The sequence below is a fragment of the Pelodiscus sinensis genome, chromosome 10 (genome assembly GCF_049634645.1).
Source record: "Pelodiscus sinensis isolate JC-2024 chromosome 10, ASM4963464v1, whole genome shotgun sequence".
NCBI classification, from domain to species: Eukaryota; Metazoa; Chordata; order Testudines; family Trionychidae; genus Pelodiscus; species Pelodiscus sinensis.
Window position 1 is genome coordinate 52,562,735 of NC_134720.1, and position 26,454 is coordinate 52,589,188.

General features: G+C 52.8%; 1 protein-coding gene across 9 annotated transcripts in view; it reads left to right on the forward strand.

Moving 5' to 3' along the window:
* TPRG1 (tumor protein p63 regulated 1) overlaps positions 1 to 26,454 on the forward strand; it is an 80,274-nt gene that overhangs the window by 21,288 nt on the left and 32,532 nt on the right. Inside the window, exons 1-6 of one of the 9 annotated variants that reach the window (XM_075938247.1) lie at positions 1,557 to 4,041; positions 4,618 to 4,821; positions 4,991 to 5,203; positions 6,253 to 6,355; positions 15,820 to 16,026; positions 22,479 to 22,570. In XM_075938247.1, the coding sequence (XP_075794362.1) occupies positions 15,871 to 16,026; positions 22,479 to 22,570 (248 nt within the window). In that variant the 5' untranslated portion in view covers positions 1,557 to 4,041; positions 4,618 to 4,821; positions 4,991 to 5,203; positions 6,253 to 6,355; positions 15,820 to 15,870. The other 8 variants (XM_075938248.1, XM_075938245.1, XM_075938244.1 and 5 more) reach the window with 8 other exon arrangements.

Genomic DNA, 26,454 nt, shown 5'->3' on the forward strand with positions numbered 1-26,454 from the left:
TGCCTAGGGAAGTTGTGGAATCTCCATCCCTGGAGATATTTAAGAGAAGGTGGGTCAGACACCTGCCAGGGCTGATCTAGATGGTGCTTAGTCCTGCCGTGAGGGCAGGGGACTGGACTTGATGACCTATCAGGGTCCCTTCCAGTTCTAGTCTTCCATCATAGCTTCCTTTGATAAGATAATGAGTCTTGTGGATAAGGGAGAAGCGGTGGATGTGGTATACCTAGACTTTAGTAAGGCACTTGATACAGTCTCACATGATATTCCTATCAATAAACTAGGCAAATATAGCTTAGATGGGGCTATTATAAGGTGGGTGCACAACTGGCTGGATAACTGTTCTCAGACAGTAGTCATTAATGGTTCACAGTCCTGCTGGAAAGGTATAACCAGTGGGGTTCCACAGGGGTCTGTTTTGGGACCAGTTCTGTTCAATATCTTCATCAACGATTTAGCGACGAAGAGTCCTGTGGCACCTTATAGACTAACTGAAGTGTAGGAGCATAAGCTTTCGTGGGCAAAGACCCACTTCGTCAGATGCATGTAGTGGAAATTTCTAGAGGCAGGAATAAATATGCAGGCCAGGATCAGGCTGGAGATGACCAGGTGGATCCAATCAAGGAGGATGAGGCCCACTTCTAGCAGCTGATCTGGAGGTGTGAATTCCAAGAGAATAGAAGCTGCTTTTGTAGTTAGCAAGCCATTCACAGTCTTTGTTTAATCCAGAGTTGATTGTGTCAAACTTAAAGATGAACTGTAGCTCAGCAGTTTCTCTTTGAAGTCTGGTCCTGAAGTTTTTTTGCTGCAGGATGGCTACTTTTAGATCTGCAATTGTGTGTCCAGGAAGATTGAAGTGTTCCCCTATAGGTTTTTGTATGTTGCCATTCCTAATATCAGATTTGTGTCCATTGATTCTTTTACGTAGGGACTGTCCTGTTTGGCCGATGTATATAGCAGTGGGGCATTGTTGGCACATGATGGCATATATTACGTTGGTGGATGTGCAGGAGAATGTACCAGTGACAGTTTGGCTGATCTGGTTAGGTCCTGTGATGGTGTTGCTGGTGTATATATGTGGGCAGAGTTGGCACCGAGGTTTGTTGCAAGGATTGGTTCCTGAGTTCGAGTTATTATGGTGCGGTGTGTAGTTGCTGGTGAGAATATGCTTCAGGTTGGCGGGTTGTCTGTGGGCAAGGACCGGCCTACCTCCCAAGGCCTGTGAGAGCGAGGGATCATTGTCCAGGATGGGTTGAAGATCACTAATGATGCGTTGGAGAGGTTTTAGCTGGGGACTATAGGTGATGGCCAGTGGTGTTCTGTTGGTTTCTTTCTTGGGCTTGTCCCGTAGCAGCCTGATCTCCAGCCTGATCCTGGCCTGCATATTTATTCCTGCCTCTAGAAATTTCCACTACATGCATCTGACGAAGTGGGTCTTTGCCCACGAAAGCTTATGCTCCTACACTTCAGTTAGTCTATAAGGTGCCACAGGACTCTTCGTCGCTTTTGCAGATTCAGACTAACACGGCTACCCCTCTGATAATCAACGATTTAGATATTGGCATAGAGAGCACGCTTATTAAGTTTGCAGATGATACCAAGCTGGGAGGGGTTGCAACTGCTTTGGAGGATAATTCAAAATGATCTGGACAAATTGGAGAAATGGTCTGAGGTAAACAGGATGAAGTTTAATAAGGACAAATGCAAAATGCTCCACTTAGGGAGGAACAATCAGTTTCACACCCACAGAATGGGAAGCAACTATCTAGGAAGGAGTGCAGCAGAGTGGGATCTAGGGTTTATAGTGGACCACAAGCTAAATAGGAGTCAACAGTGTGACCCTGTTGCAAAAAAAAAAGCAAACATGATTCTAGGATGCATTAACAGGTGTGTTGTGCTGTAAGCAGGGGCTGAACTGCTGCTTGCTGTCAGCCAGCTAAAAGGAGGGGTGGGTGTGCCCACTACAATTGTTTAGCTCTGCAAGGTAATTAACTGTTGATATGTAAATACAGCTCAGGAGAGAATCCGAGGTGTGGCTATGGAAATCCCATGCAGCCAGGGCTGATGGAGGGTCAGTGTTGGAATGGAATGTGGAGAATTGTAAATCATTTGGGACTGTTGTGGCAGTAACTAATCATGCTACCCCTAAATGTGGGAACTGTAAAACATGCCACCAGTGCTTGCAGGAGAGACACCATCATAGTAAGAGGTCTGGGAGGGACAAGCCTCCCCCCTTCCAGAGTTGAGAGAACAGAGCTGGGGGAAAGGGTTAAAGGGTTTGAGTCTGCCAGGTGTGAGCTGTAAGACTGGCCCAACCTGCCCCGTTCCCCCTTTGTTTTAAGGACAGACCTAAAGCAGACTCCTTGAGGAGTCTTTTCTTTTGCTAGTCCAGTGGAAGCTGGATTCCTTGGCCAGTCCAGCTGGTGGCTACAGAGTTGAAATCATGGAGAGATGAAATCACTGGTTTGGCTGAGAGCCAGACCCATTGCAGACCAGCAGAGTGGCTGGTGGGAATCACTGGCTGGTGGTGTTATGTGATGCAGAGCAGTGGCAGGTGAGGAGTGGCGAGGAGCGGTGGCAGCAGGCGAGGAGCGGTGGCAGCAGGTGAGGAGTGGTGGCAGGCGACCAGTGGAGCGTCCGGTGGCGTGCGACGAGACAGCTGGTGGAGCGTGGCGGAGTGTCGTTTTGGACTTCGTGTGATTCTTGGCTGGGGGGGGCGGGCTTAGTTCATGTTTGGGTTATGAATTCTGTTTGTGGTGTTTCCCCCAAGTTAATGCCGTATGACTTCTCTCTCTGTTTCATGAAATGTTTCTTTCCTACACTCAGACTCAGTGCTTGCGAGTGGGGAAGCATTGCCTCTCAGAGGCACCCAGGGGTGTGTGAATTTCCCAGATTACTGGGTGGGGGCTCGAGCCAGTTCTGTGTGAGATGGACCCCAATATACTGAACCCAGCCCTGGTTACTGCCAGGCCTACCCGGCAGAAGGGTTACATGAGTAAGACACGAGACGTCATTCTTTTGCTCTACTCTGCGCTGATTAGGTCTCAGTTGGAGTACTGTGTCCAGTTCTGGGCACCACATTTCAAGAAAGATGCGGAGAAACTGGAGAAGGTCCAGAGAAGAGCAACAAGAATGATGAAAGGTCTAGAGAACATGACCTATGAAAGAAGACTGAAAGAATTGGGCTTGTTTAGTCTGGAAAAGAGACTATTGAGAGGGGACATGATAGTAGTTTTCAGGTATCTAAAAGGGTGTTACAAGGAGGAGGGAGAAAAAATTGTTCTTCCTGACCTCTGAGGATAGAACAAGAAGCAATGGGCTTAAACTGCAGCAAGGGAGGTTGAGGTTGGACATTAGGAAAAAGTTCCTACCTGTCAGGGTGGCTAAGCACTGGAATAAATTGCCCAGGGAGGTTCTGGAATCTCCATTTGTGGAGATATTTAAGAGTAGGTTAGATAAGTGTCTATCAGGGATGGTCTAGACAGTGCTGGGTCCTGCCATGAGGGCAGGGGACTGGATTCGATGACCTCTCGAGGTCCTTTCCAGTCCTAGTACTCTATGATTCTGGTCTGCTTCTGCTTGTTTTCTTAGGGCAGCAAGGTAGAGTAGGTGGAGGTCTTGGCTACACTGTGAGGTTGTGTTCACTGTCACGGTGAGCGTGAGTTACTCTGCCAATGCTAGACTGACTGGAGCGACCATGCTGGGAAATAACACTCAAGCTCTACAGGGCTTGAATTAACAGAGTCGTAATCGGCAGCTGCATCCCCCTTCCATTTCTAATTCTTGCACCAGTAAGACTTGAGCTTCAACCTCCCCCACTTCCCCTTCCCCCGTGGGACAGCTAGCACAAATGTAAAGCCCCTCTTAAGTGGAGCCAGAGATTTTTGTGTGTGGACAGGTGACGCTTGGCTTATACTTCGAGCAACCTCTCCCAGGAAGACAATCCATCTGTTGCTGTTATACAGTGATATCCTGTGATAAATGGCAGAGGCATCTAGAAGTGATATCAAGAGGTCCCTTGGTCCACCCCCCAGCAGACACAGGGTAAGTATTCCTAGTCCATCCCTGGCATAACTATGGGAAAGACTGGAGGTTAAGTTAGATGATGGAGCTAGGACTGAATGGACAGTTGTAGATGCAGCCTCTCCGACCTCTCCCTCCAAATGAGAATCACGTTTTGCTCAAAGCAGGAAGGGTGAACCGAGCAGCAGCGTCTTCTGATGACACCGTGCTCCGTGAACGTCGAAGGAGTCGGGATTTGTGCTGGGCAAACCTCCGCAGCTCTGGCAACACAGTTCTTACAAGTAGACTAAAGTTCTGGGGCTGATCTCTGCAAGCCTGCATCTGGAAATCTTGAAAGAGAGAGTTTTCCTCACCAGATTTCTAGGACTCTTTGCTGCTTGTTGGGTGGGAAACAGCCACCGTGCTTGTCCATTGGCCCTTGACGGCCTGGCAGCTGGAGATGGAAATGAAAAGCAAGGAGGGAATAAATTCAATTTTTTTTCTTAATTTCAGAAGTTTGACTCTGGCTTGGGCTGAGCTTAGGGGTCAAGATTTGGGGGCTACATTAGCCGAGAAAATTCCCGAAGACCAAGTGTGATTTTTTTTTTTTTCAAGAAGGAGCGGGAAACTAAAGGAGAACTTGGTCATGTCCCTCATCCCGGACTTCCTTGTGCATTGCCATCTCTGCCTGTTTTGTTGCCTTCCCTCTTCCGCGTGGAGCAGCCGCCTCAGTCTTTGCTCGCCCTTCGCCAGCAGTAATCCTGCACCGATCAATAATCATCAGACTTCCCTCGCTGCTGCCATGTGTCTTCTAGAGAGGGGGTGAGTTTTAGAGGCCCAAACACGTGTCGGCAGCAAGTGTCTCCGGTCTTGGGAGGTGCAGCCGGAGGGCGTGCTGTTGGCGCAGTGTCCCAGAGAAGGTAAATGGGAATGTGAGTAGGAAATGCCTAATAACATCCCTGCCTGTCGTCGTCGTCTTCTTTTTTTAAAGGACATGTCCTCTGGGGGATCCACTTTCTCTGGAACAAAATGCATTTCCCAGTTTGCCCTCACTGCTTGGTGCTATCTGCTGCCATCTCCTGCCACCCTCTGGCCAAATGGGATGCAGCAGGAGGAGCGTGCAGATGCTTGGGAACCCAGAGGAGGAAGGAGCAGAGATTGTGGTTATTTTAAGGCCGCGTAATTGGCAGCTTCCCCCTGACAGGTAAGGGAGCTTGCGATGGCTTCCTGGTGGTCACTGGAGGGCAGACAGACTCCTGGGGTCTGCCGCCTGTTGCTTATGCGATCTGGTGCAGGTGTGGGAGCTCTGGGCCTGATATTTCCCACAGGGACCTGTGCTCTCTGCTTCTGGCTGCTTTGCCCAGCTCGCCGCTCCCCCGGGAAGCACAAAGCTGCACAGGCAGCCCCCTGGGGCCCTACATTCTCATACGAACATAAGAGCGGCCTGACTGGGTCAGGCTAAAGATCCACCCAGCCCAGGGTCCTGTCTGCCCTCAGTGGCCTATGCCAGGTGCCTCAGAGGGAGGGGACACAACAGGGAACCATCAAGTGATCAGCGGGTATAGGGCAGGGCAAGTGGGGCGGCTGCCCCGGACCCCACGCTTCAATAGGTCCCATGCCTGGGCCCGGCAAAACTCTCATCCGCCCCTGCCTTGTGGCCCATTTCCAGCCTCTGACACACAGAGGCTAGGGGCACCGAAACGTTGGCGATGGTCCCGCTCGGTCCCACGGACTTTCAGCGAATTAGGCTGCCGTGTGTCCAAAGCCAATGTTGAAAATGGCAAAGGTTTCCTGAGGTGTTTGTGGTGGCTGCCGTTTGCAGAGCCTGGGCTGTCCCTGTGCTGTTTGCTGTGATGGAGCGAAAGGCAGACGTCTCTGCCGCTTGGATGAAAGAGCCAGGCTGGGGAGCTAGGGCTGGAACAAGCTCTTATTATCTTCGGTGGCTTGAGCACGAAGGAGCATGAGTAGACTGGCAGATACTGCCTGTGATCCGTGGGCCACATGTCCCGTAGGCCCAGTATCGCCTCCAAGAAGGGCTGGGTGTGTGTAGTCACAACAGTGCCCCTCCTAAGCCAAACAGAGGGAAATCGGCTGCACCCAGCTCCTACCCTGCCCATTTAGAAAACGTTTGCAGCTGGGAGCGGCCAAAAGTCCCCAGAGCCTTAAAAACAGGGAAAGAAGCACAAAGGCTCCTGTCTGGCTTTGGGCGTTTACACGGACAACAGCCCCCACCCGATTGCTCTCCCTCCGCAGCCGCTGAACTTCCTGGTCTGTCTACCTGAAACCTGACCCGAAGCCTTCCCGGAGTGGCTGCCGGAGAGAGAGGAAGGTTCCTGCAGCAGCTCACCTGAGACAGGTAAGTCCACAGGGGGAGTTCTCTGAGCTGGCTCTTCCAGCAGGAGAGGTCAGGAGGCAGGAGAAGTAGGAGTGGGTGCATAGGACAGCTCCAAACCCAGGATGTCCCTGCCTCCAGTTTCACAGCTGCCAGGGGGCTGAGAGAGCCACCTTTATCGCTGCAGGGCCTCTAGCGTTACAGGTGCCTCGGCCACTGCTTGCAAGGCCAGTCGCTGATTTCTGGAAACACCATTCTGGTCTTGGCCTTCTTTGAGACCAGATGAATCCCTTTGTCGGGCGGGGTGAGATTCACAAGCACGGCCTCAAGCAAGACGAACCCCGTTCACCAAATGCCAAGGAGAGATGGGGTATTGGAATGGACCCCTTTAAGGAAGTGCGGTGAGGGAATGCATAGGCGCTAAGGGGCGTAGAGGGAGAGAGAGAACTTCCGCCTTCAGATCCCTCTGTTCTATTTCTTCTTCTCTTCTTTTTCTGCCCCACGTGCTTTGTTTGTGCCCTTTGCTCTTCCAAGGGTCTGCCACCAAAGCTTTTCTGAGGCAGTGGAGCGGAGAGGGGCGAGCGCCCTGCGTGGTGTTTTCCTGAGACCTGCGCTGCTTGGGTTTGAAAAAAATCTCCTTTCCTTGAGGGAGGCTGGGATTTACAAACACTAGAGATTGAATGGCAGCGTAACCCCTCTCCCTCCTGCCTCGGGACTTATACGCCCCCCAGCAACAGTCTGTTCACCCTGCTGGGAGCTAAGGAAGTCCAGGAAAGCCTGGTTTAGCCCGGAGGAATCTTTTTTTCGTCATGGGCCACTGACCCACAGAACAATCGGTTGGGCGCCACAGCAAAGTGAGAAGGAAGGAAACAAACTCACTGACCTAGCCCACAACTGGCCCAGTGCTTGTGCTCCAGCCCCCCAGTGAGACATCGAGGCACAGACACTGCCTGCAGGGCGGGAGCATGAGTGCTGGCTCGTACCATGGCAGGGGGAAGCCCCAAGCCTGTCCATGGTGCTCCAGCTTGAAGTAAGCCGGGGCTGGATCTGTGGGCTCCCCACCCCGGTTGCATGGTCAGTGACTCGTGTGTTGATCTTCGTGCCAGAGGCCCCTGATGTAGGGATATGCCAGGGCAGTGCTGAGAGATTCTTGCGTCGCAAACCAGAGACAACATCAAACTAGCTTGTGCTGAGCCTCCAAAGTCTACTGTCCCCCCCCCCCCCCGGCACATGCACCCTAGGAACCCCAGAGCTCTGTTAGCTGCAGCACGGATACAGTTGAGCGATGATGCACCAATGTGGTGGGGGTGGCAGGTGTGACAGGGCCAGGTGAGAGGGATAAAAGAGTCATGGAAGGGAGGTATAGTAGCCTCAGACTAAGAAGATCTCTGGTCCCAGGGTAATGGGGAGGGGCTGGTCTAGAACCAGCAGAGTCAGTCGGAGCAGCTGACCTCCTGGGGCGAATTGAGCAAGCTTGTAGAGTCAGGCGAGCCTGGGCTAATTCGAACACCTGGGGTCAATTAAAGAAACGAGTTGAGACTGGTTAGAAAAGGAGCTTCGCTGCAGTGGGTAGGGCGTGCGAGGAGCTGAGAGGACAGAGGAAAGGGCTGCCGGGATCAGGAGAAAGCAAGCTCCAAGTGGACACTGGGAGGACAAGCTGGAGAGAAGGAAGGTGCCGGGGAAGGTGTGGGAAGTACCTAGGTGTCTTGGAGGTGTCTCGGAGCAGGTGTCGGAGACTCTGAGGCAGCTCCTGTCACAGGGCCCTGGGCTGGGCTGGAACCCGGCTCAGAGGGCGGGCTTAGGTCCCCCCAACACCTACTCCCCAGTCCCACTCAGGGGAAAGGCTGCAGAGCTTAGTCTCCCTCTGCCTTACACTGGCCAGTGAGGAGAGAGCTCAACAACCAGCAAGCTAATGCCCTAGGTGTGGTGCCTAATACTGAGAACCTCTGAGGCAAACAAATCCGCCTTATCCCTTAGGCCACTAGGAGCCACCCAACCTCCCTACCTTCAGCTGATGCCAGCTCCAGCCCTGGGGACGCAGGTGGGGGCTGCCGGGCTGTTCCCCGGTTGAGGGTAGGGGGGTGCTATTGTCTTGGGAGGGGCAAAATCTTACTCCAGTGTTTGGTCTTGCCAGCTGCACGTCTGCATCTCAGGGGAGCCTCTTGTCCATTGGTATCTCCCGGTCTTGCAGGGCAGGGCAGATTCACAGGTGTGGCATCTAGGAGGACCATTATGGCTGGTCTCGTCTGACTTCCTGCATGGCGTGGCTAAGGGCATCCCCTGCTGCCTCCTGCTACTGCCCTCTAGCCTGGGACTGAACTGCAGCACGTCTGGAGGGAACACCATGGTCCCTTCCGAAGGGCTAGCATCCTTTGTGAAAGTAGCCCAAACCCAGCCCGGTTATACCTGTTCTTCCACTCTCTATGCCCACAATGAGCACCAGGAATGCCACTCCCCACCCTCAGCCTCCTTCCTCTGCCAGGGAGGTGACAGGAGATGGCCCCGCTCTGGAATGGGTGTGAAATTCTTTCCTCTTCTCAGGATTCTGACCTGCGGCCTCCTCCCCTGCATGCGGCTACAGCCACAGGGGGAGAAGGTGAGTCTGACACAGCGGCAAACCCTCCTTGCAGGCAGCCACGCCAAGGCTAGCGCCCTGCGTGAGGCTCATTTATTGAAGGTGAACTCCTTGTGCATACAGAGCTTGGCATGTTTTCCTGAGGGCAGGCGAGGTCCCGGCAGGTTGTGCGGCAGGAAGAAATGTTGCAAGGCAAAACCGGGCCAGGTGCTGCAGGGGAGTAATGGTCCCTCTCACTTTTTCCATTCATGAGCAGGATACATTTTGTTCTGTGCACCAAGAGAGGTGCACCACCAGTAGACACACATGCTGCGGACTACTGGAGGTGCTCCACTAATCAGCTGGGCGGCATGTGAACCTCGCCTGGGGTGCCGCCCACGCGCTCGGCTTACAGGCAACGCTGAAGGGGAGTGAGGGGCCTGCTTTAGGACATTAGTGATGGTGGCTTTGACCGCAGCACATAGTGCTACTTGCCTGCCCTTGTAAATCGGGGTAACAGGGTGGGGTGTTGGCCAGGGGCAATGGGAAACCACCGCCCTTGGCTGGCCTGGGGACGGTTCCCAAGGAGCAGAGGGGAAGAAGAGGGAGGACTGGGCACATGTGGTGCAGCAGAAGCCGTGAGAAAAGAAAGACGCTCTGCACACAGACCGGCTGAGGAAGCTCTTGCTGAGGGGGGCGGAACCTTTTTTGAGTCTGGGGCTGCTGACCCACAGAAAAATCAGTCGGGGGCCACTCACAAGGGAGGGAAAAAACCCCTCCTCACTGACGTGGCCCCACTGAGAAGGAGAAAGACCCTCCCCGCATCCCCTCGCACGCCTGAGCCTGGGGGGCCAGGCTAGTCGATGTCGTGTGCTCCAGCCTGCCAGTGGGGTGGGGGGCTGGAGCGCCAGTGCAGGCTCTCCAATGCCGATGGGGGGGCCCTGAGCCTCAGGGGCCGGATTTAGGCAAGCTGGGGGGTGCATCCGGCCGCTGCAGGGACGGCCCTACCATGAGGAGAACTGAGGCGGCCGCCTCAGGTGCCAGACTGTGTGTGGGGGGGGGGGCGCCACTAGGCCTCAGAGTGTAGAAAACTGTGTCTGCTGCTGGTGCCGATGTATTCTCTGTGCTCTGGATGCCCAGAGATGGTTACGGGCTGTGCAGGAGGAGGGAGGGCACAAGAGACCTTTCAAAGTTTTGGCCCAAGCGAGGGGGCTTGAGGGAGCAATTTGAGCTCCCCGCCTCAGGTGCCAAAGCGTTGTGGGCCGGCCCTGGGCTGTAGGTTCCCCACCCCTGCTCTAGCCAATCAGCCAGCGAGTCCCACCGTCCTGTTTGGGAAGAGGAGTGTTTCTTGGCTATGGTTACCCATTGGACAGGGCTACAGTCTGACCCGGGCCTGGCGGAGTGTTTGCTCCAGGCCCGTAATCGACTCCACAAGCACGGTGAGCTCTGCTTGTGAAAAGCACAAGAGACCGGCGAGATGTCACGGTGCTTCCTTCCCGTGACACCTTCCCTCGGAGGATCCCAAAGCACCAAGCAAGCGTGGGGCCATTCCAGGGCCCTGGGCCGGGGCCTGTAGAACCATGGATCTTGATTACCAGTCTCCTTCGCCGCGCGCGCTACCTCTCCCCGTTCCTCTGAGCAGGCGGAAAAGCCCCGACTTGGCCTGGCTCCGCAGCCTTTGTCAGGACTGCTGGCTGGGGTGAAGGGCCAAGGACAAGGAGCTGGAATGTTTGGGCATCTTTCTTCCCGGCTTTTTCACTTGGCTGGGGTGAGTCAAATCTGCACTCTGCCCAGCTGCAAAATGGGAGGTCCCAATAGCTTGCCAGTCTCACAGAAGCATTTCCATCCTTTCTCAGTGTACATAAAGGGCTCTGGGATGGGAGAGCTCGCAAAGAGGCCAAAGTCCCTCTCTGTGTGTACACTGGCCTCCTACCCCTTGTGCTGAAACATGGCACGTTCCACCCCAGAGCTGTGAACCAATACAGGGGTTGGTCTTTTGACCTCTCTCCCCTGAACAAAAGCCACAGGCGGGCCACGGTGTGAATGCATTACTGTGGCGGGCTGACTGCCCCAGGCTGGCTGAGAAGCTGGAGGGAGAGCCCCGGCCAATCAGGGAAGGGCTGAGAGGAGCCAATCGGGGTGTTGCTTGCTGGGGCAGCCCTATTTAAAAAGAGCTGCCCAGCAGAGAGTAGGCAGATAGGCCTTGACCAGGGAAGGTGCAGGACCCGGTTCCTGGAGAGGCATGTTCGATAGAGCAGGGCTGGGCAGACTCGGGGGGCTAGAGAGGGAGGCTCTGGCCTGATGCTTGGCAAGCAGGCGGGTGCAAAGGGTTACAGGGGAAATGGCGCAGGGAACAAGGGGCGGTGGAGGGGAGTAAAGGAGGGCAGGACAAGGCTGCCGTCAGAGGGTCCCTGGGTCAGGACCCAGAGTAGTGGGTGGGCCTGGGTGCCCCCCTTTCTTCCTTGCACCACATCTAGCCACCCCTGACATGTGGCCTGGAAGGACGGCGGCTTGCCCCTTACATGAGGAGCTAGACGGAGGCTGCAGTTGGCTACGGTGGTGGGTGCTAGACCAAGAGCTGCTGATTGCCCCCGGAAGGGGGATGACAGACCCCTGTGGTGGGCCCTGCTGGAGGGCAGCATCCTGAAGAGGACACCTGTGTCGCTCCTGGACCCCGGTCCTGAACAAGAGTGTGGAGTGAAGACGGGCGAGACACCGCCAGAAGGGGGCACCCTGCTGAGTGAGAACTAATTCCCCAGAGCAGCCAGCAGGAGCCGCCGCCACGGTGAGTCAGCCCTATGATGATTGCCTACAACAGCCTCGTCCATTCCTGGGAATCCGGCCTCCATGGCCCACGTGTTGAGTTGTCCAGCAAGCACCTTCCTCCCATGCCGTCCCTCGTAACTGCGAGACACTCTCTGTAAACATCGCCAAAGCTCCCCCCTCGTCTTCCTTCAACACCCTCCTTAAACCTGTCCCGGGCCATGACACCTACAACAGGCTGTTTACGCACAAAGATCACGCTCATCACGTTGCCCGTTGTTTCCTCGTGCTCCCCCCCTCCAATTTACACTTAGATCGTAAAGCTCCTTGGGGCAGGGACTACGTTTACTCTTTGTTTACACAACCCCCGTCTCAAGGGGTTCCCAAGCTGTGCAGGAATCCAATAATGATGCTCCACATCAGCATGGCGTGTTGCTAATGGCGCTGGCACCAGGCGACTTGCCAGTCTTTGTCTACCTCTAGTGGCTGGTCCAGTGAAGACCTCCGTGAGTTCGCTGACGGTGGACGCTACTAGAACATGTTCTCTACCCGGGTGGTGGAGCTCATGCTTTTAGCAGGGAAGGACTCGAATTCCAACTCGGCCACTGGTCCGGCTGGTGCCCTCGCCGTCTTGGGGGAGCTGGCTGTGTTATCTCGGGACAGCACCTTCTGTGTGTCGGCCCGTGCGTGAATCCCAACCTCCTCCAGTTGGGTTAGGCATCGAGTCTGTGCGCGGGCTCCCAGCTAATCTCCGTGGGGTTCAAAGCCGAGTCGTGCAGCGCTGGGGTGCCCAAGGCCCGTGACCGGTTGCCATGGCAGCAGTGGCTTTACTCTGGATGATTCCTATTGTCAGAGCAGACTGTGGCTGGTGGCTCTCAGAGCAATTTAAGCTCATGCATGTGTCGCACGCCCTGAGCAGCCTGCCACACTGTCATCGCTTTGATGTCTTCATTTGGCTTGAGCTACAGGGTAGGTCTTCCCTGAACCTTACGCCTCCGTTTCACAATTCAGCAGAGCTGGGAGGGAATGACCTGACCAGCTAGGGGGTCCCTAACTGATGTTCAAAGAGCTGTCGAAAAGACGTTGCTTAGATCATTCACGATGCGAAAGGCCAGGCTGTTGAAATACGCAGAAGTCTGTCTGACTACCCAGACGTGCTAGAAGGAAGCTGTTCCTGTCAATGCGGGGTTAATTAGCAAACATTCAAAAGACTCCAACTCAATTAAAAGTGGCCAGGAGTTCTGTGTAAAGAGAGGACACAAGGGCTGAGCCGCCTTTGAGATGCACAAAAGCAAATGATGCGTGTTGCATAGAATTATGGCAGGAGCTGTATCATATCAGTCTCGTGGGTCAGGAAACAGCACGGCAGGATAGCAGGGATAATGCTATCATGCCTTTGTCGCACGGCAAATCTCGCAATGTTCCCTGTAAGATTTGCCATCCATGAGCTGAGGGAGTTTCGTCATGTGCACCCATGTTGAAGTCCTGTGCGCTTGTGCAGCTGTGTCCCCCGTGGTGCCTGCCAGCTGCTAACAAATGTCTTCGATATCTATATTTTTAAAATGGCACGGAAGAAAGAAAACTAAACCAAGGGATCATTAGCAAGGTGCACGACTTGACACGTCTGTTTAATATGAAATCAAATAAAAAGAAAATCAACGCCGCAAAATTTTCAATCGCCATTTGGTAGCCTCCATGGGTCTGTAGCATAAAACAAAATTGCCCATTTTCTTGACATAGCAAGCAAAATATTTTACACTTTTTGCTTGAAATGAAAGATTGTCATTTAACAGGCTCATTTCTGAGCACTTTTTGTGCAGACATATTGCCCTATGATCTAGGAAACAGGTTTATATATAATATATATTGCCGTTTGTTTAGAGGCGGGAAAAACAAGTTTGCAAACTCGCCTCTGTTTTGCAACCCCACCCTAAATAGTCTCTGCGGTTTGCAAAGCCTTCAGCTTCCCCAGGGTTTCACACCTTGTCACATATCTCAGTGAAATAAGCATAGAACCGGTTTGGCGTTGCCCGGAGCAGCATGTGAGGGCTGCATTCCTATCCGTGGATCAGGGGATGGTGCAGAAGATCCTAGGACCCCCTCCCCAGGGTGAGAGCTCTGACAAGTGCAGGAAACTGTGCCCATCCAGTGAATCTCTGGTGTGAACAATCTCCACGTGCACAACTGCGGGAGAGGAAATACGTGGGAGTGAAATCTGAGTGCTTCTTGTGAGATTTTCCACATAGTGCAAGTGAATTGCCACCAACTGGTGCAAACTGCTGCTTGCCTTTCCTCTCGGCCCAAGGTACGCTCTTGTGCTGCTACGCCATTTGTGAATGCTGACAGCTCAGCACGGAACAGGCCTGAGATACTCACGTACTCCCACGAATCCCCCTCCATAAAGAGCATGTTCCAGGGAAGAGCGTTCACAGGGGAAGTCCTGTGTGTTGAGAGAGGCCCTACGTACATAAGACTTGTGCAGTGAGAGACACGGGTGAGTTTGCTTTTGCAGAACTTCCCGTGTGGGCTTTGGGTTTGCCAGGCAGGATTTCCTCCTGTAACATGGAAACTAGATTGGTTTTGGAAGCAGGGGCGGTGCTTTGCTAAGCTTCGAAGCTTGCAGGAGCATGACGGCGCGTGTACCCCATTCTGCAAGGAAAGGACGACGGGGGGTCAGGGGGCAGGCTGTGCCTGGAGTGTGCCCAGGCTTACGGGCGAGGAAGAGAAGCTGGGGAGGGGGGAGGGAGACGACTGTCGACAGAGGGAGGTTTTCAAACTAGAAGATCCGTAGATGGAGTGAGGAACGCATGCTGCGGTCACCCTCCAGGACTAGAGACTGGGATGAGCTGGCCCTGCAGGAGTGCCAATAGAGTCACAGGGCAAGGTATGTAGGTAGGAATGGCTCTGGATTCCTGGAAGGGGCGGAGCATTGGGTGGAAGGGGCGGAGCCTTGGGCCAAAGGGGTGGGGCTGCCAGCCCTCCGCACTGTGCAGACCACACTGCACAGCACTCTGGCGGTGATTTAAAGAGCCCCGGGCTCCAGGCCCTCAGTCACCCCCTTTGCCTACCCCCACCACGTCGGCAGGCTGCTGGCTCTGGGATCATCTCTGGGACAGGGAAGTCTGGCAAGCAGCCTGGAGTGGTACAGAGCAGCCCCAGAGGGGGTGCAGGCTCTGGTGGGAAGCTGGGACCAACGGCAGGAACTAGACCTGAAGCTGGACTAGGTAACTCTTCTAACCTGATGATTCTGTGACCTCCGAGGGGAGAGTCCTGGGAGGGACGCGGTGAGGATGGAAGTGGGTTTGTGTTGATCCCTGACGGTTTGGGAGCTTGTTGCGAGATTTCAGGGGAAGACCCTGGAAGCCAAGGCCCATGGAAGAAAGGTGAAACCTAGACAGGTTTTTTTTGGGGGGGAAAGATCTGGGAGAGGCTGAGCAGGAAAAAGTCCGGGGTGGGGGTGGCAGCAAGGAGCCGGATGGAGCATTCTTTGGTTGTCAGTTACGGGGACCCTGGACGGAAGCCCAGCAGGGAGGCTGATCCCGGCTTCTCTTGCTAGCCAGTGACAAGATGAGTCCAGAGAAAGGGAGGAGAATGACAGACCGAGAAAAGGGTGTGAGGACTGGGTTGGAGGCTGAAGATCTCATGCTTAGGACTTTGGGACTTTGCGATCCCAGAATGGGTGGAAACAAAAGGTCACCTGACCAGAGGGCTGAAGTACAAGAAGATGGACCTCCCCAGAACCTGATACAACATCTGGAGAGGGGCGAGCTGCCACGCCAGGCCTGGCCAGGAGGAGGCGCTGCAGTTGTGAGTCCACTCTTTCACAAGGAGGTTCGAGCAGGGGTATTGTCCGTAGGGGTTAAATTACTGGACTGAGATGAAGGCGTTTCTGTTCCCAACTGTTCTGTGCTTGGAATGGGGAGATCCCTCACTCCCCTTGAGGACAGAGCACTTTGAGGTCTTTGGGTGGAAGATGCTATCAAAGGGTAAGGTGATCTTCTCATGTCACCACCATGTCCTTGTGCAGTGGGATGAGATGTTGAAGGCCAAAGACGGGTGGTTTAATCATTCAGCTGGTCGAGCCCCATTGGCCTACGCTTGTATTTCATTTAGCGTCCACGTGAAGGGTTTGTTCCCACATTCTGGTGGTTTTGTTTTGCTTGATTTTCAGGTGGCGGAAACGTCTGACAGTGAACACAACCTGGAGCTACAGACGGTGCAAATGGAAGAGACGGGCGAAAGAAAAGCTGGTGGCGGGAACGCACCAGAGGCCAACCCAAGCGTAGGCACGGGGACCCCGTCTGTGTCGTCCACGTCTACTCTCTTCCCAAAACTTTACACCCAGCAGAACGCGATGAGGAAATTCTTTGTTACCAGGGTAAGCAAACCTCACCCTTTGGCAGCCCTTAGTTTATGGACTGGCCCCAGAACCGTTTGGCTCCAGAGCTCTCCTCCTGGATGTTCAGTCCCCATATTGGCAAGAGGATCTGGTGTGATCTACCCATCTGTGCCTACAAGTCGAGTCAGACCCTCTATCATTTAGGTGTGCTGGGAAAAAACCCTAATCTCTTCCAGGCATGTCTGATTTCCACCTGGACCTCCACAGTCCATAACCTGTGCTCACTGGCTGCCCTGCGCATGAGTTATGCTCATAAGAAGCACACGGGATCTTTATGGGGGAAAAGGCAATACGCCATGTTTATTGAGAATACAGTGGCAAATCAGTTAGCATACCCTTACACAGACAGACACACACACATGCACAGGCATTCACTCCTGCCACTGATGGTATAGTTACCAGTCTGCGGCTCGCATTAGCCTGGTGGCCAAGTAGGCTAAGTGTGAGGGAGGAACCAGGTTCGCTTCGGTCCAACCTGAGGTTCCAGTCCAATTCAGGCAGAACAAACCTGGCTCTTATGAGAAAGCCGTCCTCCTTTTATAATGGTTCTTCTCCATCAGGATCAGTGAGTTTTACATTGTCAGGCTGTTTTTCTGATGGGTGACTGTTACTCCGGTTGTTGTCCTTGCTCCTTCTCTTCTTTGTTCTGCCAGGCGAAGCTGGTTTGGATCACCAATCTCTTGTCCCAATCGATAAATGCTCGCCCTTTCCCTCCGTGTCGTGAGTTGCCAATCTGCCCTCTTTTGTTCTGCCTACTAGTTCGTCGTTGTTCAATATTCTGGTGCAGTGGCAGTCTTCACCCATCTCTCTCGCACATTCCTTACTCCCCCACAGAACAAAAACAAGAACAAGGGATGCAAACAAAACTTCAAGAAAAAATGCATTTCCCCACTATATTATAATATCTACTTTAAAACCAACAACAAAATAACCATAAACATCTAAATCTATTCCTATAGTAATTCTAAATCAAATAATTTGAACTAATTTCTACAATGATATTAATAATCTATTTCGACTTCAAAATACTTTTGTTGTATACTTCGCCAAGTTATCACTAATATAGAAAATAAAAGTTTTTCTGCTACTCATGTCCATGCTACTCTACTCTACTCCAAGTTTGGAGAGTACAATATGGGGTGTAATTTGATGTAACCAATTCTGTGCCTCCTCAACGACAAGAACATAAGAACGGCCACACTGGGTCAGACCAAAGGTCCATCTAGCTCAGTAACCTGTCTGCCAACAATGGCCAATACCACATGCCCCAGAGGGAGGGAACACAACAGGTAATCTTCACGTGATCCCTCCCCGGTCGCCCACTTCCAGACAAACAGAGACTAGGGACACCATTCCTACCCATCCTGGCTAATAGCCATTGATGGACCCAACCTCCATCTAGTTCTTTTTTGAACCCTGTTAAAGTCTAACTCTTCACAACGTCCTCTGGCAAGGAGTTCCACAGGTTGACTGTGCACTGTGTGAAGAAAAACTTCCTTTTGTTGTTTGTTTTAAACCTGCTGCCTGTTCATTTCATTTTGTGACCCCCCTAGTTCTTATGTTATGGAAACAGGTAAATACCTTTTCCTTATTTACTTTTTCCACACAGGTCGTGATTTTATAGACCTCTATCCTATCCTGCCCTTAGTCTCCTTTTTTCTAAAGTCCCAGTCATTTTAATCTTTTCACATTGCACCCGTTACAAACCCCCAATCATTTTTGTTGCCCTTTTCGGAACCTTTTCCAATAACCAACGAAACCGTTTGAGAGAGGCCTGTATCCAGTTAACAGTCTTGTCTAATGTGAGAATTTGCCTCAGCTCCGTCAGTCGGCAGCCAGAGCTCCTCACAGGCAACCCCACAGTTTGTACTGAAGTAGCTAGTCCCTGTCTGACCCTGGGTCATCTGCATCAGTGCCAAGCGTCCCTTTGCTGTTCTACACTTGAGATATGATTGGTGCAGCAACCAGTCTTGCTGAAATGGGAGCAAATTGCCAAAGGAGAGGCGTCCTCCATCTAATTGATTGTACTGGTGGAGTGCCCATCACCCTGGAGTCCTGGTGGAATGCCGACAGGCGGCTCGAACCGGGGACCTCTGGAGCTTTGTGCATGAGCCAAAAGCTAGCTGGCGGGGAGCTAAAGCTGTAGAGCAGTCTCATTCTTCTTCCTGTAAATGGCCCTGCTGCCAATAGGTGCAACAGTGACCCACTCCCAGCAGGTGTGTGGGTTACACAGGCACCCACTGCGACCCAGAGAAAATGTCGGAAAACTATTGTGCACTGATGCCAGCAGCACCTACTCCAGGGGCTGATAAGCCCTTTCCTTCATGGGAGTAGATACAAAGTGGCTTTGTCTACTCTACAAGGTTTTTGCAGCAGAGAGTATGCTAATGACAGACTCGTTAGCATGAGTCGCGATGTCATTCGCATATTTTCTGCCGCTGCTGTTTGCGCAAGGGGTTTTTGCGCAAAAAGAAGCAGTGTAGCCACTTCCGTTTTGCGCAAACCCCCCTTTTTTGCACAAGATCTTTATGCCTTTCCTGGCCATACTGGGTCAGACCAAAAGTCCCAGAGAGGCATACGGATGTTGCGCCAAAAAACCCCCTTTTGCACAAAACGGAAGTGGCTACACTGCTTCTTTTTGCACAAAAACCCCTTGCGCAAAAAGCATCGGCAGAAAATATGCGAATGACATCGCGACTCATGCTAACGAGTCTGTCTCTGCTGCAAACACTTGTAGTGTAGACAAAGCCAGTCTGTGTGCACATACTCTCTGGCCCTCTCCGACCCATTAGTTTAGCTCGTTTGGTGCTAGGCTCTGATCCTAAGCAGCTCTCGGAGGTGCTGAGCCTTTTAAGCTCCCTCCAGGTTTAACTGAGCCCTTAATTTGCATGCCTGGATAATGCAGAGTCTTCCTGGGTGGAAAAGTAGCACTCAGGGCTATGCTGCGATGCAGTCGGGGCGGCTGAGCCAAAGCAGCATGTCCCAAAAGCAACAACCACCCCTTCAGCTCCATGGTCAGCCCCCCTCAGACGGCGATCCTCGGGCCAGAATACTCGAAGGCGGGGGAGAGAGTCTCTACATTTCACCTTAAGAATGGAACTTATACACGGACGAAAGGAGCTAAACCCATTTGATCGTTTGCTCTTTAATTACTGCTGCACAGTTGCCTTTTTCTAGCTTTTCTACTGAGGGCAGCAGGAGTTTCATAAGCCGCCTCCGGGCACCCCATTGTGCTCCGCGACAGATGCTTGTAAGAATTCAAGCCGGCATCTATCCGCACCAGGTTTCTGTGCGTGCTCTTAACGCCCCTCGCTGCTCCCGCCCGGAGACGTCTGAATCAGGCGTGGTGCTGGATGTGGGAGCCTCTCCCTGGTCCGAAATCAAGCTGGCTTCCCATGCTGCCTTCTTGAGCGGCCTTTCTTTCAGAATCGTGCAGATGCTCTAAGCTCCCTTGGATACACATGGGCTAAGCCTCTGTGGTACCAAAGCCCATGCTTCACCGGGCATCTCTAGGCTTGGCAGTTCATAGCTCTGGTGCGTCTGGCTTCAGAACATCAGAACGGCCACACTGGGTCAGACCAAAGGTCCATCAACCCCAGTGTCCTGTCTGCCGACAGTGGCCAATGCCAGATGCCCCAGAGAGAGGGAACACAACAGGGAATGCTCATGTAATCCCTCCCCCGTCACCTACCTCCAGAGAAACAGAGGCTAGGACACCATTTTTACCCATCCTGGCTAATAGTCATTGATAGACCTAACCTCTATGAATCTATCTAGCTCTTTTTTGAACCCTGTTAAAGTCCTAGGCTTCATCACATCCTCTGGCAAGGAGTTCCACAGGTTGACTGTGCACTGAGTGAAGAAAAACTTCCCTTGGTTTATTTTAAACTCGCTGCCTATTCATTTCATTGGGTGACCCCTAGAACTTACATTGTGGGACTAATTCAATAACTTTTCCTTATTCACTTTTTCCACACCAGTCATGATTGTATAGACCTCTATCCTATCCCCCCCACCCCCTCCTTAGTCTCCTCTTTTCTAAGAGAAGTCCCAGTCTTTTTAATCTCTCCTCATATGGGGCCCATTCCAAACCCCTCCTCATTTTTGTTGCCCTTCTCTGACCCTTTCCCAATGCCAATAGATCTCTATGGCTTGGCTGCTTCCATTGTGAATGTAAAAACGTGGCTTGAGCCCCAGCATGTCTTTCATTACAAATTGATCACTGCCTGGGCACTTGCTCATTGCAAGATTCCCATTGACTTCACTGGGGTTTGAATCAGATTCTTGGAGCCTGATCCTGGAAAGCCACTTGCGGGGCGCGGGCGCCAAGTACCTTGCAGGATCAGGCACTGTTGGGAGAAGGACCCCCTGGCTTTGTCGGTCAAGCTCAATTGCACCAGACTCCTGTCCTTTCTGATTCCCCGGCCGGCTGCCTTCGTAGAATCATAGAAAACTAGAACTGGAAGGGACCCCGAAAAGGCATCAAGTCCAGTCCCCTGCCCTCTCGGCAGGACCAAGCACCATCTAGACCATCCCTGACAGGTGTCTGTCCAACCTGCTCTTAACTATCCCCAGAGATGGAGATTCCACAACATCCCCAGGCAATTTATTCCAGTGTTTCACCACCTGGACAGCCAGGAAGTTTTTCCTAATGTCCAATCTCAACCTCCCTTGCTGCAATTTCAGCCCATTGCTTCTTGTCCCCTTTCCAAAGGGACACAGCCCTTCAGAGCTAGGCGATCACTGCAGTAAAATGAAAGCTGAGAAGAAAGCAAGTTAGGGGAAGCAGATCCATGCCAGGTTCTCCTGGTAGCGTGTGAAGCACAGCTTAGGTTTGTGACGTTCGGGGACTTTTCACGTGGACCAGGGCGGGTTTATGGGCTTCTATTGAAACCACGTGAAAGTGGCAGTTTCGTGTTTGTTTTAGAACAGATGAGGGGAACCTTAGGCCCGGGGGGCTGATCTGGCCCCAGAAGTCCAGGGCTCCCCTCTTAGCACTGGGGAGCCCTGTGCCTCCTGAGGGACCGAAGCACATAAAACCTACTAACCTGGGCTCTGGTGTGCGAGGAAGATGTGGGCAGCATCTTTCTCCTTCTCCGTCAGGGGCCACGTCAGTGAGGACTTGGGGTTTTTTTTGGCTTCTCACTTGTGCGCAGCCACTGACTGATTTTTTTTTCCCATGGGTCAGAGGCTCCTGACCCAAAAAAGATAGAATCATAGAATCATAGGACTGGAAGGGACCTCGAGAGGTCATCGAGTCCAGCCCCCCGCCCTCAAGGCAGGACCAAGCTCCGTCTACACCATCCCTGACAGATGTCTATCTAACCTGTTCTTAAATATCTCCAGAGAGGGAGATTCCACCACCTCCCTTGGCAATTTATTCCAATATTTGACCACCCTGACAGTTAGGAATTTTTTGAAGTGAAGTGGCATCACTGAAGTCAGTGGATTCACCCAGACGGACATGCAGGGACGAATCGACTGAACTGTGCTGTTCTTCCATGAGTACAGAAGACTTTGCATCAGCCCATGGGACTGCCCAGACCCCAGCGGCCATCTTGGATTCTCTCCACCGGCATCTAGGCGGTTACTTATGTTGTTCTGAAAGCTCCGTTCTGGTTTGAACAATATTGTTTCTCCAGAGCAGGTCTAGTTGTCACCTCACGGTGGACCCTCTAAGACAGGAGTGAGGAACTTTTTTGGGTTGGGAGCCGCTGACCCCCAAATAGACACTTCCCCACATTCCCTTCACAGAGCCTAGGGGAGCCTGGGCTAGTAGATTTTTGTGGGTCCCCTCCAAGCTCTGGGGTGGGGCCAAAAATGAGGGGTTCACTCTGTGGCAGGGGGTTGCCGGGGAGTGGGCTTGGGGTGGGGGGTGTGAATAGGAGATAGGGTGCCGGAGCGGGTTCGGCAATGCAGGGTCTGGGCTGTGTGTGGGGGGGGGGAGGGCGCTTATCTGGTGCTACTATGGCGGGCGCACATGGCACCATGTCCCCCCGGTGCTCCCAGGCCTCGCCCCCTGCTGCTCCTATTGGCCACTATTATGGCCAATCAGAGTCATGGGGGAAAAGCCTCCAGGCAGTGCATTGCTGTGTCAGCTGAGGGGAGGAGGGAACGGCAGCACACAGTCATTTCCTTCTCCCACCAGGCTGAGCCCGTGGGTCGGATCTGGCTCTGGTTTGCCTGACTCGGGCCCGCGAGGCTCAGGGCCCACCATTCACTTGCATCACAATTAGCTGGTGCATGTAAGATGAACCCAGTGAGAGGTCAGGGAGATGTCCCCACCCTTCCAGCAGGCTGACAGAGGGCAGGTGACTGAGTCATTCCCAAATAAATACTGCTTGGAAGCCATGCTGTGAATCATTCCCCCAGTCAGTGTGTGTTTGAGCTGCGATTTCTATCACATGGATCTTACCATCTTTTCTTTCTAGCCTGGAGCATTTGACCAAGCCATAGAAGATCTAAAAACCCATGTGGTCGAAAATTCGGGGGAAACTGCTCAGAGCTTCTGGCTTTTGACGGAGTGAGTAGTCATGATCTCGCACGAGGTGGTGGCTCTCTTAGGGGCTGAGAGAGAGAAACCGCCAATAGGTGGGAAGGGGGGATCATATAGTGACCGTGGTCAGGTTAAACTCTCTGGGCTCTGCTTGTAGAGACACCAGCCAGTAGCAAGCTGGAAAGGGAAACTGTAGGGAGACGACCTCTAGGCGCAGAACAAAGTAGGCCTATGCCTCCTGTATAATGGTGTAAGGAGCTGTGCAAAATCTCTTACTCTCAATGATATGTTTGGGAGTGTTGGGCAGATTGTCACTGGCAAGTGCTGTAGAAGTGTCATTTATTCCATTAGCTCCAGTACAATCCAGTGTATAGTGCACTGTACAGGGACTCAAGAGACCTGCATTCAGCTCCTGGCACTGCCACTGACCTACTGGGTGACCTTGGGCAAGTCACAGCTTGGCTCCGTGCCTCAGTTTCCCCACCTATGAAACACAAGTCAGACATTGGGAATGGTCACACACACAGAAACCTGAGTGTGTGGAGGGGGACATTTTAACCTGCCTGGATACTCAATCATGGATTTAAAAGTGGACAAAGGAATTTCACCAGCCAATTAGAGAGTGCTGAATTGACATTGGTCTGCAAATTGACACTGTTTTGCTGGACTTGAACAAAGACACTAATTGGATATCACATTATAAAAGCCAGTCTCCCCTGCCTTTAACACCTCATTTTTACATCAAAAGCTAAGTATGGGACACTTGCACTTAATTAGCCTCATTAGCATCAGTCCTACAATTGACAGGTACTATTTTTTCCCCTTTCTTTTTCTGTTATAAATTCTGGGTTCCTGTTGTTTCCATTCCAGCTTATCTGAAGAAGTGGATTTTGCCCACAAAAGCTCATGATCTACACTGCAGTGCTATTTTGGGATACCAGAGGTATCCAGAAATAGCTATTCCGCATCTTAACAGCAAGCCCGTTATTTCAAAATATAATGGGCTTGCTATTCTGACATTCCTGTAAACTTAATTCCATAAAGGAGTAAGGGACGTTTTGGAATAGCGGGTTATTTTGAAATTTGGAACTGTGTAGCCAAAGAATGTGAAATATTTTGAAATTGACTTTAAATAAACTACTCAATTTGCGTAGCTTATTTCGAGCTTCTGGTGCAGTGGAGACACCCTCTGAGGTGCCACAGGACTACTTGTCATTTTTAAAGTGACAGACTAACATGGCTCTCCCTGTGAGACTTTTAAGCTACTTCAGCAGTGCTGGGGCTGGCAGGTGTGTGAGATTTCAAGACACCCTATGTGCATGCCTTCGAAAGACAGGAGTCTCAATTTCCACATGCTGGTGTTCCTGGCGCGCATTAAAATGAGGGCAACCAAGCTCCATTAGAATAGTTTCCCAAGTGTTGGGGTGGAGTCTCCGTTGCTGATCATGCTTATAACACGACTAGATATTTTTTTATTCTGGGGTTGTCCCATTTGCGCATGATTGGCTGATCCTTTCTGGCCGTAGACAATGTTCCCTCTCATTTTTTCCATTCATGTGCAGATTTTTTCCACTCATGTGGGGAATAATTTTTATGTGCACCACAGCATGTGTAGATGTGCACCACCCAGAGAAACACAAACCTAGCTGTGTGTGCTCTGTTAATCCACTGGGCGGCACTGGCATTTCTCCTGAGCGTCTGCACAAGCACCCAGCTTCTAGGGAATAATGGTCTTAGAATCTAGGAATCTTTAGGTGGCTTTGGAAATTCCAGCTCTGGATTTATATTTAATCACCGGCCACTTATCTGACCAGTCAAAGGCCCTTTCTAAACCTGGAACCCGACCTTGCCTCTGGGTTTACAGAGTTGGGGCCAGTGTGCCCTGTAAGTTGGGGGCGTGGTGGCATTTCAAGCTTTGCTTGCAGGGCACATTGGTGATGAGTGGCTGCCGTTCTTCTCCTGCCTGTCCTCTCCTGCCAGGACTGCCAAAGGGGGTCACCTCCTCCCGTTTCTGAGATGGAGCACGACTCATACCACTTTGCTCCCAGCGGGGCTGAACTGCTGCGCGGCTGCTTCCTCCGGTGCCTTGTTCCGCTCTCCCTTTCATTTAGCACCAAATGCTTCTGAGGCCCGTGCCATGGGGGTGATGCCGAATGGCTCTCTTCTAACCCTGCGACCCCTGCTTGCTGCTGCGCGCGCCCATCTGCTTTCCTTCGTCCCTCAGACACATCACTGTGGGGGGCACCTCCTGTGGCCAGGGGGCATGTGCAGCGGGTGCGTGGCTCGGATCTCAACCATGCATTGCTTTCCTACGAGCTCCCTGCAGCGGAAACTTGTGCCCTAAGCGGATGGCTGCCCTGGTGTTCCGCAGCCTCCCAGGGCCCGTAGGGAGGTGATGCACGGGAGATGGTCATTCTCTAAGGCCAGCAAGGACCACAGTAATCATCTAGTCTGACCTCCTGTGTAACACGAGCCAGAAAGCGTCACCCCCTTGATTGCTTCCTTGCGCCCTGTCATTTGTGGCGGAGCTAGAGTGTGTATTTCGGACAGACGCCTGCTTTTGATGCAACAAATTCAACTGATGGGAAAAGTCATCCAACCCCTAGGTAAGTTGTGTCCATAGTTAACTGGCCAGCACATTGAGAATCTATCTTCTACATCGCATTTGCAGTTTGACTTTGAGCTTCTGGCCACTGCTGTTTGCCTCTGTTAGGCCCCAGAGCCTTTCAACATCCCATACTCTCTCTTGCTACAGGTGTTTATAGACACCTGTAACGGGGCTAGGCCCTCAAGCCAAAAGGACCATAGAGAAGTCTTCCAGGCCGCTAGAGTGGCTAGGAAGAAACCAGCCAATCAGGAGCCAGGAGAGACTACAAAAGGCCCTGCAAGCCTAGAGGCAGCTCAATTGCAGGCCAGATCTGGAAGGGAGAAGGTGGAGGGGAGGGGAGTGGGGGAGCTGGCTGCAGAACCAGGGACAGCTCAGAGTGGAAAGCAGTTGAGAGGCTGATGGGATTGAAGATAAAGCCCTGTGCTAAGGGCCAAGGACTCGTCTCCAGGGGGCCCTGCTCTGGTTCAGAGGGAGGCAGCAAACGGAGGGAACGGCATTGAAATGAGAGACTCTTCAAAGGGCATGGGGATGGGCCCCTGTTACCCCGGAATGGGACTTGTGATCACGCAGAGTGTGACGCGGCCGGGGGGCTGAGGCCATGCCGGAACCTGCTACAGTACCCCAGAGCCTTCTCTTCCAGAAGCTAACGGGACGGAGCTCCTTGCGTGTCCTGCTGCAAGGCCTCGAGGCAAACGGTTTGTGCCAGGCCTGCCTGAGGCTTCGATAAGCGGCTTTAAAAGTGGGTCTGGCCAGGCCGGGTTGATTCTGTCACTTTATCCAGACGCCTCAATAATCGGAATTGCCCCAGAGCGGGGAACCTGTCTGCAGACCTGTCCCGAGGGGGACGCAGGGCCCAGGGCAAAGCCCCCGCCACAGGGCCTCCTCTGCCCCACCCCTTCCCCAAACTTCGTCCCTATCCCATCGCCTTGTCCCCTTCCCTGAGCAAGGCAGGCCAGGGGATTACAGGGGTCTGGCACAGAAGGGTGACTCCTGCTGCTACCCCATATTCGCCACATGGGTGGGGTGGCAGAAGCCCCACCCTACCCCCCTCCCTGCCTGTTGTACCCCACTTCTCTGTGGTGCTGGAGCTTTCTGTTGCCGCTGAGGAGCCGTGCTCAGCAGGCCGGGAGAGGGTGGCGCGGCGGGATGGAGCAGGCTGCTAGGCCATGTGGTAGATATGGGGTAGCGAGGCAAGGCCTGCTGACACCCTGTGCTAGGCCCCATAGCACCCGTCCCGGGTCCCTCCCGTCCGTAGGATGATTGGGGCGGCTGCTGCAGGGCCCTGTGAACGGGATGGCTCTGC